At 42.7% G+C, this 12,593-nt stretch overlaps 1 protein-coding gene across 1 annotated transcript in view; it reads right to left on the reverse strand.

The window, feature by feature from the left end:
* TMEM245 (transmembrane protein 245) overlaps window positions 1–11,904 on the reverse strand; it is a 106,737-nt gene extending 94,833 nt beyond the window's left edge. The window contains exons 1-3 of the mRNA XM_044920571.1: window positions 11,311–11,904; window positions 2,142–2,259; window positions 410–511 (exon numbers count right to left, since the gene is read on the reverse strand). Coding sequence (XP_044776506.1) covers window positions 410–511; window positions 2,142–2,259; window positions 11,311–11,898 — 808 coding nt within the window. The 5' untranslated portion in view covers window positions 11,899–11,904. The remainder of the gene's footprint in view (window positions 1–409; window positions 512–2,141; window positions 2,260–11,310) is intronic.
* Window positions 11,905–12,593: the final 689 nt, after the last annotated feature.

Raw genomic sequence — 12,593 nt, forward strand, 5'->3', positions numbered from 1 at the left:
GAAGGAAGGAAGGAAGGAAGGAAGGAAGGAAGGAAGGAAGGAAGGAAAAACGCAAATAAATAACCTAACTTTATGGCTAGCTGCTTAACGGGTACAGCCTTTCCTTTTAAAATGTCCTAAAACTAGATGGAAGTAGTGGTTGCACAACAATGCAAATGTACTAAATCCACCTTTAAAAAGTTAATGGTTAATTTTATATGAATTATACCCTTAAAAAATGAAAAAAGGAGGGAGAGTGGAGCACAGTCTTAAAACCTAAAATATTTTAAACATGTTTATCTTCTGTTCAGAAAATACCACAGATTTTAAAACAGATTTAAAGCACTTTCATCATTGCATGTTTTTTAAATAAAGCTACTTTCTCAAATACTTCTTTAAAGTAATATTAATAGAATGCCCTATTTCTTACCAGAAGACTCTTTTCCATTCTGTTTCTCATACAGCGTGCCCACAGACATCAGGAAAACAATAACCAGGAACACTGGAATTCTCCATGAGCCAGCCAGGGATGCTGAAAATTATTAAGAGTTAACATTTTTAGTTAAATAAAAATCTTAGCACTTGTCTAAGATTTTTAAAAGATTCAGTTTATTCTTAGCAATAGTATCTGAAGGTAAAGGTTAGATTAAAAAAAAAAAAGACTCAGCAGACTGACAGAACAATTTGGCATAGATGTCATTAACAAAATTATTTCACAGGGAAAAAAAATTCTTTTAAAGGCCATAAGACAGATGAAATCTCAGTTCAGGACTCCTCTCAGTTAAATCCAGCCCTGCTCTGAGCCTACCCTGAATGGGCTTCTATCACCTGAGGAATCAAGTCTGTTCTAAGGCACACCAGCATTTAAGACAATCCTAAACTCAAGCCTTTCGCTTAACCCCAAAGTGACCTGCATCAGGCACAGAACCTAAAGTCACGACTTCATTTCCTGAAAATACCACTGGGTGTGAACTCCCATCTCTCAAGAAAGGGTGAAATGGCCCAAAGGGGCACTGCAAAAAGCTTCAGTGTATCCTCAGTGTATAGGGCAAAAATGCTAACATTTTTCGTCCCTACCCATAGCCATTTGCGTTTCCCTGAGTTGATCTAGAGCCCCCTGGACTGCCTATTTCCCTCCGCTGTTTTCCCCAAATTCAAAATGAGTCACATCAGACATCAGGGGATCTTGCTAAAATATAACATACTCCTTAGGATTCCAAATCAGCAAAGCTAGAAAGTAATGTTTTGTTAATGTTTTGTTCCACATCAGACTCTAAGCAAAGACCTTTACAGTGATAAGTGCCTACATTAAGGGAAAAAGATATTGGGGCGCCTGGGTGGCTCAGTAGGTTAAGCATCTGCCTTCAGCTCAGGTCATGGTGGCTCAGTAGATTAAGCATGGAAAACTCTGGTTTTTAACAATAAGCAGCTCTAAAGACTACTTTAAATAGGCTAACTACTGCTCTAGATTACTGAATTTTGTATTTATTAGAACCTAATGTTTCATAAGCTTAAGACTTGGAGATTAAAGAGTCCCTGAAAAAAAAAATCACTCTGCAATCTCCCAGCAGCCACCCAGCTAACAGTAAAGAGAACTCATTACTTGAAGCTGCTGACAAAGATCGTCCTGACATTGAACAGATTTGTCTCCCTGAAGCTACTCGTTGCTCTGACATCTCTCCCTCATGGTTACAGAGATCTGTTTAAACCACTCTTTCACATCATAGTCCTTCAAATATTTGCAACAGGCTTCCATATTTTATCTCCTCCTTCCCTCCACCCATGGAGCCCAGTCCCCTTCTCTCATCCTGAGTAAACACCTCTGGTTCCGTAACTATTGCTCACACAGTTGATTGCTTATCTATATCCTCCTTAAGTCTGACACTCAGAAGTGGCCATGACAGTCCAAGGGTGCTCTACTTTTTAAGATATATTTATTTTTAAAGGACCTTTTGAAAATGAACATTCAATATCATTAAAAGACATGTTAAAGCATAACATTTGTATTAAAGATTAAAGAAGGATTAAAGCACAACAATTTCTAAAGATTATTTTAAAGAATGTTAAATGCAACATACAACACTACAAAAAAAATTCACTTGAATTCACGTGATCAGCCTCTGCTGATCTTAATCTAGACTTTCTTAGAAAAAGGGACCCACCTAAATGAAAAAGCAATATAATCCAGACAGGAATTGAAACTGCTCTCAAGTAGCGTTCAGTGCTTGCATTCCACTTGAATGAAACAGTCAACACATAGCCAACTACCAACGTCCAGATCTTAAATGAAATATAGACACAGTTGTAAATATATACACATGAAAATAAACATATAATTATACAAAATCTGCACACATCTATATAGCATGAGAGCTGTGGATGCAACACAGATAAGATGAAGGTGGTGGTGCTAAATGGCATGCGTATAGGTTTTCCTCTTCTCTCCCACTCCCCCTACCGTGTTCCCTCGCTGTCTCTCTCTCTGTCAAATAAATAAATAAAATCTTTAAAAAAAATACTCTTCTTCAAGCAACTCCATAAATATCAAGAGGTCTTAAGCCCCAGATATATGAGCACATGGGAAGTGAGACCACAGCTGCTTCAAAACAGTTCAAGCCTGCAGAACCACACAAATTTAACCTGGGAATTTAGAGAATCTGAGGTAGGACTGTAGAGCTCAAAACAAAACCTTGAGTATAATAATGGTACACTTACATAATACTTACTACGGACCAGACTCTGTTCTAATGCTTTATATATATGAACTCATTAAATCCTCATCACCCCAGGACATAAATATTATTACCATCCCCATTTTACAGCTGAAAGAAACTGGGACTTCGGGGGAGTGACCTGCTCAAGGTCACATAGCTAAAAAGTGACACAGCCAGGATTAGAACCCAGGAATCTGGATCCATAGTCTGCTTTCTTAACTGTGAGAGGAAAGAAGGGTGGTGCTAAAAAAATAAAGATGAAAAGCTGCTCCAGTATTCACAAGCAAAAATAAAAACAGTCTCTTTTGGCAACTACAAATTGTTGAAATAGAAAATGATCCTCAAATTCTTAATTGCAGGAAACAAACTGAGGGTTGCTGGAGTGGGGGGTGGGGTGGGAGGGATGGGGTGACTGGGTAATAGACACTGGGGAGGGTATGTGCTCTGGTAAGCGCTGTGAATTGTGCAAGACTGTTGAATCTCAGATCTGTACCTCTGAAACAAATAATGCAATATATGTTAAGAAAAAAAAAAAAAAAGAAGAAGAAGAAGGTAGCGGGAGGGGAAGAATGAAGCGGGGGAAGTCGGAGGGGTAGACGAACCATGAGAGACGATGGACTCTGAAAAACAAACAGGGTTCTAGAGGGGAGGGGGGTGGGAGGATGGGTTAGCCTGGTGGTGGGTACTGAGGAGGGCACGTTCTGCATGGAGCACTGGGTGTTATGCACAAACGATGAATCATGGAACACTTCATCTAAAACGAATGATGTAATGTATGGGGATTAACATAAGAATTTAAAAAATTAAAAAAAAAAAAAAAAGAAAATGATCCTCAGCAAATGGTGGCCTTCAGTGGGTATGCCATACAGGGGTGATCAGCCCCACCCCATGAAACATTTAGTCAGTAATTCAGGTAAGAGACTAGAAGGCTTATTAATTGAACTCCCAGATTACACAAAACTAGGAATAGTCAATAAAAACTGAGATGACTATAATGATTCAAAATAATATGCTGAAGCTAGAAAACGGCTAATTAAAATAAGACTAAATTTAATAAAGATACAAAAATCTGCTCTTAGATTCAAAACTCAACTGCACAAGTACTGAATGGGAAGAGGACAGCTAAGCTAATCTCCAGTTCAGTGTGAGTCAGGAGTATAAGTGGTGTGAGTGCCTATTAATAATGCTCATATCAGGGGAAATGATTGTTTCAGTGACGTTTGCACTATCGAACCACAGCAATAAAATTCAGACTGGGAAAGGAAATAGAAATCACAACATAGGAGATACAAATATAGATGGGGGAGAAAAAACTGCTTAGCTTAGAAAAAAGGAGGAAATATCAAGATTTGATAACTATCTTCAAATAGCTGGGAAAATGTCTTCTGGGAGAGGCATTCGCCTTAATTGCCTGTGGTCCTGAGAGCAGGAAAAATACGTGGGAATTAGGAAGCAGCACATTTCAGCTCAATATGAGAATAAATTTTTCTAACACTACAGCTGTCTAAAAATGGAATGTTTTATTTGAGCAAAAGCTGTCAGGGATGACAAAGCAGGAGAGTCTGCTCTCAGTGAGAAGCTGACCTAGAGGATCACAAAAGACATATCCTTTCAGACTTTAAGCCTATGTTTTTAAACTGATCTCCAGTAAGTTTCTCATTCTTACCTGGACTCATAAGGAATCAGTATCACCTACAGGGAGAGAAAAGACTTCATATTTCAGATTTTTTAAGGGAAAAGCATGGTCTAAAGAGAAGCACATATTTTCACCTAGTAAACCTAAAACTCATGGATAACCTCATTTCAGTTTAAATTAACCACTTATTAAGGGCGCCTGGGTGGCTCAGTTGGCTATGCTCCTGAGTCTTGATTTCGGCTCAGGTCGTGATCTCAGGATCTCAGGGTCATCAGGCTGGGCACTGGGCGCATGGAGCCCGCTTAAGATTCTCTCCCTCTGGGCGCCTGGGTGGCTCAGTCGTTACGCGTTTGCCTTCGGGTCAGGTCATGATCCCAGGGTCCTGGGATCGAGCCCCACGTCTGGCTCCCTGCTCCGCGGGAAGCCTGCTTCTCCCTTCCCACTCCCCCTGCTTGTGTTCCCTCTCTCGCTGTGTCTCTGTCAAATAAATAAATAAAATCTTTAAAAAAAAAAAAAAAAAAGATTCTCTCCCTCTGCCCCTCCCCCACTGCCGCTCACAATCTTTCAAAAATATAAATAAAAATAAAAAATAAAATAACCACTTATTAAATACACTCCCCAATTCCACTTCTAAACTTGGTTTACAGAAGCACTACAGGTTGTGCAGAGAGATATGAAAATGTTCACCATGGCACCATAAAATATTAAAAAATTAATAACCTATGTGTCATTTTATAAGGGACTCTTTAAATAATGGTACCTCGAAAAACTGGAATAATTATTCAGGCTTTCAGAGACGTGATGAATATCCACATTCAATGACAGTATAAATGCATACACGTATAAAATTTATAATGGTGAAAATACACTTGCCAAAATATTTAAAAATATTATCTCTGGATGGTTGGATTTCAGGGGGTAATTTGCTTCTTTCTGTTTTTCTTCAAGTGCTGAATTTTCTAAGATTATTATATTTATAAATAGCAAATGTTTTTTAACTTAAAAAAAACTCTTGGCTATGGATTTTTTTTCCAATATTCTCAAGGGTCTCCTCAGAAAAGAGTCACAGAATATTACTAGCTCAAAAAGTATGACCATTTGTAAGCACTTGAGTTTTTTTTTTTATTAAGCCATATTATACAAATTACCAATGTTTAAAAAAATATTTATCAGATTATCCTAATACAAATTGTGAGCTACAACAATCTGATAGGAACACTTTCTAAAACATCTGGAAAAAAATTTTTTATACTACAGTACTAAAAAGAAAGAATTTTATCTATAAGTGCTAACAAGGAAAGATGTCTGCAATACAATGATAAAGAGCAAGGTGCAAAATTTTATATTTATGTTACCAATTTTTGTTTTGTAAAACAAAAACCCTATATTTTATACGTTCACATAAGCATACAAATAAATTTAGAAGGCTATTCATCAGTTAACAATAGTAACATCTACACAGTGGGAATGGTGGCAGAAAAAAGAAATTATTCACTTTACCATATAGACTTCTATGATGCTTAAACTGATTCTTACATAACAAACATCTTTTACTTGAATCAGTTTTTGAAATTGCTAAATATTCTTTAAAATAACTTGACCAAAAGTAAAGATTTGTACTTTCAGATTTCATACATAATTTCTAGGATGGATTCCTACTAGTGTGTCCTTAAGAGTTTTTTTATTTGTCTCTATGTTTAGCCTCTGAGCAAACCTGTTCAAGTATGAATTTTCTTCCAGCCATAAATCAACGAACCACAGTTTATATATGAGGTCATACCTTCTCAAATTTATGTTCTTTAAAACAATGTATCCTTCTCAAAATACACATTCAATACTCACTTAAAGCACCATTGTGTGCCAGATACCATATAAGACGCCCCATAAAAACTGGCAACATTTATTTAGCACTACACGCAAACTAATAAACAATCCAATTTCCTTTCATCTGGCTAATTAACCACATATGCTTTTCTGATTAAATAAAATATTAAATGCAGTAGTAGACTTTGCTTTTTAGACTGTTGTATTTATCATCATGTGGACATTAGCCAGAAAAGTAACTTGGCTTGCTTCTGTTGCAGGTTTTTGCAAAACAGCTTCCTAAGTCTTACAGAGAGAATAAAACCACAGAAAAAGTACAATCCCAATTGCACAAAGGTACAATGTTCGCTTCAGGTACTTCATCCTCCTTTAAAACGGCTTTATTCTAATTTGAAAACTATTCTCTTTTGCGGTGTGGCAACTTAAGAGTCAAGAATCTTTTATGATCAGTCTTTGAGAAAGAACCTAAGCACTGGAAACGTTTCTCCTTACTGATGCCAGGCGAGCAGAAACACACCTAGAGAAGGGTTCAGAAGTGGGATGGAGTGGGCCTGGTTGGCTGACTAATGTGCACTTCCTAAGAGCCTCTAGAGCGCACTGACAAATACTTTGGAACTGTGCGAGGAACCTTAGAAATCATCCAAGCCAACCCCGCACTTCACATAACTGGAGTTGAGTAGCTCAGAGAAGAGCCCTGGTCAATCCAAGGTCACAAAACAAGTTATTGACAGAGCTCAGTTTAGAATTTACTGTCTCGGGGTGCCTGGCCGGCTTAGTCAGAAGAGCAAGCGACTCTTGATCTCAGTTCAAGCCCCATGTTGGGGGTAGAGATTACTTACAAAAATAATAAATAAATAAATAGAATTTACAGTCTTCTCACCTTTCAACCACTATTCTTCCTACTTCATACTTCTTTATAAAGTAAAATGGAAACAGTGGGGTCAGGGGCCATGGAGAAGTCAAATCTATCACTACTGCAAAAACTGTAAATGGTCTCCAAATTTTCTAACATGTCTGAACTAAGAGGGAGAGGAAGATCAAAACACTCCCAGCAAAGAAAAGGGGTGGGGGAGGGGTGGGTATTAGCTTTTCAGTTTTATCTTGACAACTCCACATCATGGAAGACGCCAAGGGCCCCAAGGACTGTGTCATATGTGAGCATGGTGCAACAGGTGATTTTTTTTTTTTAAGTGTTTAGAACTCACTAAGTCCATACAAAATTCTAATATATTTGTAACTGTTTAAAAGAATTACTCATACCATAAATTACTGGTCTTTACTTGTAAGCAGGACAGAGTGTTAGGAGACTGAAGAAACACAAAAGTGAGGTGAAGAGGAACTGAACTAGAAGGATAAACGAGCAAAAAAGGAAAATACAGGTACTGAAGCCACTACAAAGGAAAACTATTTCCAAGCCACTTGGAAATAGCTGAACAGATACAAAGATAAAAGAAGAAAAGAGATGGGGTGCCTGGGTGGCTCAGTTGTTAAGCGTCTGCCTTCGGCTCAGGTCATGATCCCAGGGTCCTGGGATCAAGCCCCACATCGGGCTCCCTGCTCAGTGGGAAGCCTGCTTCTCCCTCTCCCACTCCCCCTGCTTGTGTTCCCTCTCTCGCTGTGTCTCTGTCAAATAAATAAAATCTTAAAAAAAAAAGAAGAAAAAGAAAAGAGATGACCAAGGTTTCTAGATGACTAGAATCCAAGGGTCTTTGGGGAAACATGTATGGTTAGCCCAGTCCTGATACTTTCATGTTTTTTCCCAAATAATTAAAATCAATTTTTATTTTAAAAAGTTAAATTAAAACATTTAAACACAATATAGTGGGGGGAAAACTTTTATAAATCCTTATCAAAGGTTACTCAGAATTTTGACAAAAGGACTTCAACTGCTGATAGGTCTGCTGAATACCTTTTACTGACAGAATAAACAGATCAATCTCTAAATCAATCTTTGCACCAACAAAACTCCTCCCTCCTTCACAGGATAATCGTGAGAATAGACAACACCCATGAAAGCACCTAATCCAGCTCCTGGCACGTGATAGATGCTTAAAAGTTGGATCTTAAACATATGAATTGTCAGCTATGTGACTTTTCTCCCTGCCTTTCCCATGTACATCCCTCTTCAGCAGCAAGCTCAAATTTACAAGTTGTCTAGAAAACATGGACTCTTTTTCAATACCTGGCAGCTCTGCTTGGGCTCACAGAACCACAGAGACAGTGAACTATGAGACAGGAAAGTCAGAGTGGGCCCCTTGCCCAGTCACCCGACATTCCTTCACTTCATGTCAAGCCTTTATCAGCCCTTTTGGCTGAGAGCTGAGGACTCCCTGTCTGTTTCCCAAGTACACCTCTCCCCGCATCCAAACACCCACCCCTAAGTGCTGCTTCAAGAAACCACAACTGCAAGCCTCATTTCTCTCAAACTCAGATCAACCTAGGGGACCTACTCGTTCAATTTAACCCCCTCTACCACTCCTACTCCCTCCTAATTAACTCATACGGTTTCTGTTATAATGGCTTTGTTTCCCCCCGACTCCTCTTCTCCCAAGCCCTTCACTATAGCCAAACAGCTGTTTCAAGCCTTTTAAAAATCATTAATTAACTTGACCACCCTAACCCCCGCTCCCCGCTGCAAAATCAATATTGGCCCTTACTTCTCTTCCACTCATCCACAACTCAGATTAGGGTATTTAAGTAAAATACAAAAATGAGGGTTTCTCCTCTGTAAAAACACATACAAAACTACATACATTCAGCTCCAGGCACTTCTTCACTGGTACTCAAATTCCTCATCTCTTTGCACTGAGGGTAACTAGCAGAAATTCCCCACTTTCCACTAACCCTGCCAATTTACCCATGTATTCAACTTCTCACTACAGTATGAAATTACACTATTCACAGGTTCGATCTTTTATTTTCCAATTTCCTAGTTTGGTGGATACCCTATTTGGCCTTGCCTACAATAATTTATACTAAATTGCAGTATCAACAGTCAAAATGTCAGCAGAAACCATACATGTGTCTGCCTCTGACAAGACTGAATTTCTCAGGGGCGCCTGGGTGGCTCAGTTGGTTAAGCGACTGCCTTCGGCTCAGGTCATGATCCTGGAGTCCCGGGATCAAGTCCCGCATCGGGCTCCCTGTTCGGCAGGGAGTCTGCTTCTCCCTCTCCCACTCCCTGTTTGTGTTCCCTCTCTCGTTTGTGTTCCCTCTCTCGCTGTGTCTTTCTCTGTCAAATAAATAAATAAAATCTTTAAAAAAAAAAAAAAAAAAAAAAAAAAAAAAGACTGAATTTCTCAGAATCAAGTCATAGTATTTATATTTCTTAACAACATACAGTAACCTGCCTTATATGAACCATTCAATCAAGTGAACTGTGCAACAAGATAAAGGAGAAATAGCACTGAAGGTATAAATAACAGGGTTTTAAAGGAGCCGTGGCATACTCCATAAAAGCGAAGCGTGGCTCTCTTCACATTGTTTGACTTTGGAACAATCACATTCTCTGTGCCTAAGAAGCCTCTCCTGAAAAGTGGCAGGCATCTGGCAGTAAAAAGTACATTAACTCCAGGATCTCTCCCACCTGACAATCCAGCAGGCCCTCGGAGTTCAAAGGTCATTCCACATCCCTCCTTCCTACCACAACTGAAAGAGCTCAGGCCACTTGGAGGCCAAAGCTTGTCTGTCTGATCACACAGGCAGCATCCCAAAATTATGGATGAGGCACTCCTCAATACTTTGCTGGCCCATGACGTGTGTTGTGTGTCTTCTCCATGAGAATATGTTTACATACAATTATATGCACCTTGAAGACAAAGCCTGCATCTTATTCCTTTTAAACCCCTACACAAAGCCTAGTATCCATCAACATGTTCAATCACCTTTCAATGGAAACTGAGAGGTAGCAGTGATAGAGCAAGAGAATACAGGAGTTCTGGGATCGATCATCACTTCTTTTATCTTTTTTAAGATTTTATTTATTTGACGGAGCACAAGCAGAGGGAGAGAAAGGGAGAAGCAGGCTCCCAGCTGAGCAAGAAGCCGGATGTGGGACTCGACCCCAGGACCCTGGGATCATGACCCGGGCTGAAGGCAGCCGCTCAACCGACTGAGCCACCCAGGCGTCCCCGATCATCACTTCTACAAATAACCTTGGCAAGTCAAAGGCCTGTTTGACACATAAGGGGAATTATTTTGCAACTTGACGTCAAGGTGCACTGAACACTGACAAAAGTGAGTAAAATTTTAAATGGTACTGTTTATTGACAAATTAGTCTTCTTATGCATTAAATATCCACCTGTTTTTAATAGTCCTCACTCAAATAGTTGGGTATTAATTGGTCTGCAATCTAGTCTGAGTTAGGAAATGTGCCATTAGATTATCTTTGAAATCCCTTCCAATTCGAAAGCTCCCTAATTTTCTAAGAATAAACTCAGGTGATCCAAGAATCACAAATCTACCTCTCCTTCACTCAGTCTGCTTAAGTAATCCAGGCGGGAGGCGGGGTACCTCCACAGGTGGTTCCCAAGAAGTAGACTGTGTGGTGGAGCAGACCCAGGTCCCTCTCACTAAGTGTACTGAAATCATCTGAACTCAGAAGCGGCCCCGGCCTTTGAAGAACGCTTTGCTTAGAACTTGAGAAACTTGAGTCAACCAGTCCCTTCTTTGTCCCTAACTAGCCGTGGCCTGGTAAAAAAAAAAAAAAAAAAGTCACCTCTCCCATCTGCAGAATGACAAGCTGGACTAGGATCTCTAAGGTCCTTTCCTGCGGCCCTCCAGATGGCCGGAGCCACCACCACCCTCCCCCTCCTCTGACCAAGGGTAAATTCAAGTCCACCTGCCGATGCTCAACTCAACCTGCAGAGCGGACCTGCGATTCCCAACCTGGGGACACGTCCCCCAAAGAGGATCTATTCAGATGGGGCCGGGGGACCAGGAGACTGTTTTCGAGCCACACCCGCTCTCTCTTTGGAAGGAAGTGAGCCAAGTTCCTTAGCTGCCCGGGAAGGAGGGCGGACACTTCTGATGGTCCCCGCACTGGTGAGGGGGAGCTGCGGGAGGTCACCCCCCGGAACCAGGGGTGTGTGGTGAGGGGTGCGGCGCGCGCGTGCCCGCTGGGCCCGCGGACGGAGGCCGGGCCGCCGCTCACTCACCCACAGGCTGCTGAAGTAGTCCAGCCCGCGGCAGATGAGCGCGCCGGCGTGTGCCAGCAGCACCTGCACGCCCAGGTAGCTGCCGAGGCTGTAGAGGCCGTAAAGGAGCGGGCCGCCGGCGCCGAGCAGCAACAGCAGGCGGCGGCGGCGCAGCGCCTGCTCGCCCAGGGCCTCCACGCCGTAGTCGGCGAAGCAGAGCGGCAGCAGCAGCGCGGCCAGCACGATGGGCGTGTGCGCGCGGTGCAGGCGCTGCAGCCAGTGGCGGCCCAGGCGCGTCAGCGAGCTCTTGAAGGGGTGCAAGAAGGTGCCGCACAGCACGGCCCACAGCAGCGGCCGCAGGAAGGCCTCCAGGATGAAGTAGACGAGCACGGCAGCGCCGCAACACAGGCACACGAACAGCACGGCTCCCGTGTTGTAAAAGGCCTGCTTGATGGGCTTGTCGAAGCGCAGCGCCAGCGCCGGCGTCCTCGAGGTCTCCCCGCAGCAGCCGCCGCCGCTTCCCGGGCCGACCGGGCGCGGGACCCGCGGCACCCGGCCCGGGGAGCCCCGTGGACTGGGCGCCTCGGGAGGGCCGCCGCCGTCGGCCATAGTGCCTCTGCTGCCGCCGCCAAGAGGCGGTACTGGGAAGCCGAGCGGGGGACACCGGAGAGAGGCAAGGCGCGCGGCGCGCGGCGCGCAGCATTGTGGACGTTGTAGTTTCTAGCTGGGCACCGGGCGCCTACGAGACCCTTGGGGAACTACAACTCCCAGAAAGTATGGAAAGAGTTCCTTCGCCCATTGGTCCCTGCGGATCCAGGTAACAGGTTTCTGGGCTCAACATCTTCCGGGGAGGGTCGGGGTGGAGGGGGGGGGAAGGTCCCTTCACCCATTGGTTAAAGTCAACTTTTCAGGAGGCGGAATTCCAAAAGAGGCACTACATTCGCAGATTGAAATTCTAGGCGGTACATTAGAATCCCGGGGGTGGGGGGGTAGTATTTCCGAAAGACGGACCCCCACATTCAATTCTCTTCATTTATTTAATAAGCAAAGTATTTGCTCTGGTGCAGGACTTTAAAATAGCGATTACCATACCGCAGACCCTGTTCCAAGTGCCTCATTCATTTAATCCTTAGAATAACCCTACAGAGGGCGCCTGGGTGGCTCAGTTGGTTAAGCGACTGCCTTCGGCTCAGGTCATGATCCTGGAGTCCCGGGATCGAGCCCCTGCTCGGCAGGGAGTCTGCTTCTCCCTCTGACCCTCCTCCCTCTCATGCTGTCTCTCATTCTCGCTCTCAAATAAATAA

Source organism: Neomonachus schauinslandi, chromosome 13 (genome assembly GCF_002201575.2).
Source record: "Neomonachus schauinslandi chromosome 13, ASM220157v2, whole genome shotgun sequence".
NCBI classification, from domain to species: Eukaryota; Metazoa; Chordata; class Mammalia; order Carnivora; family Phocidae; genus Neomonachus; species Neomonachus schauinslandi.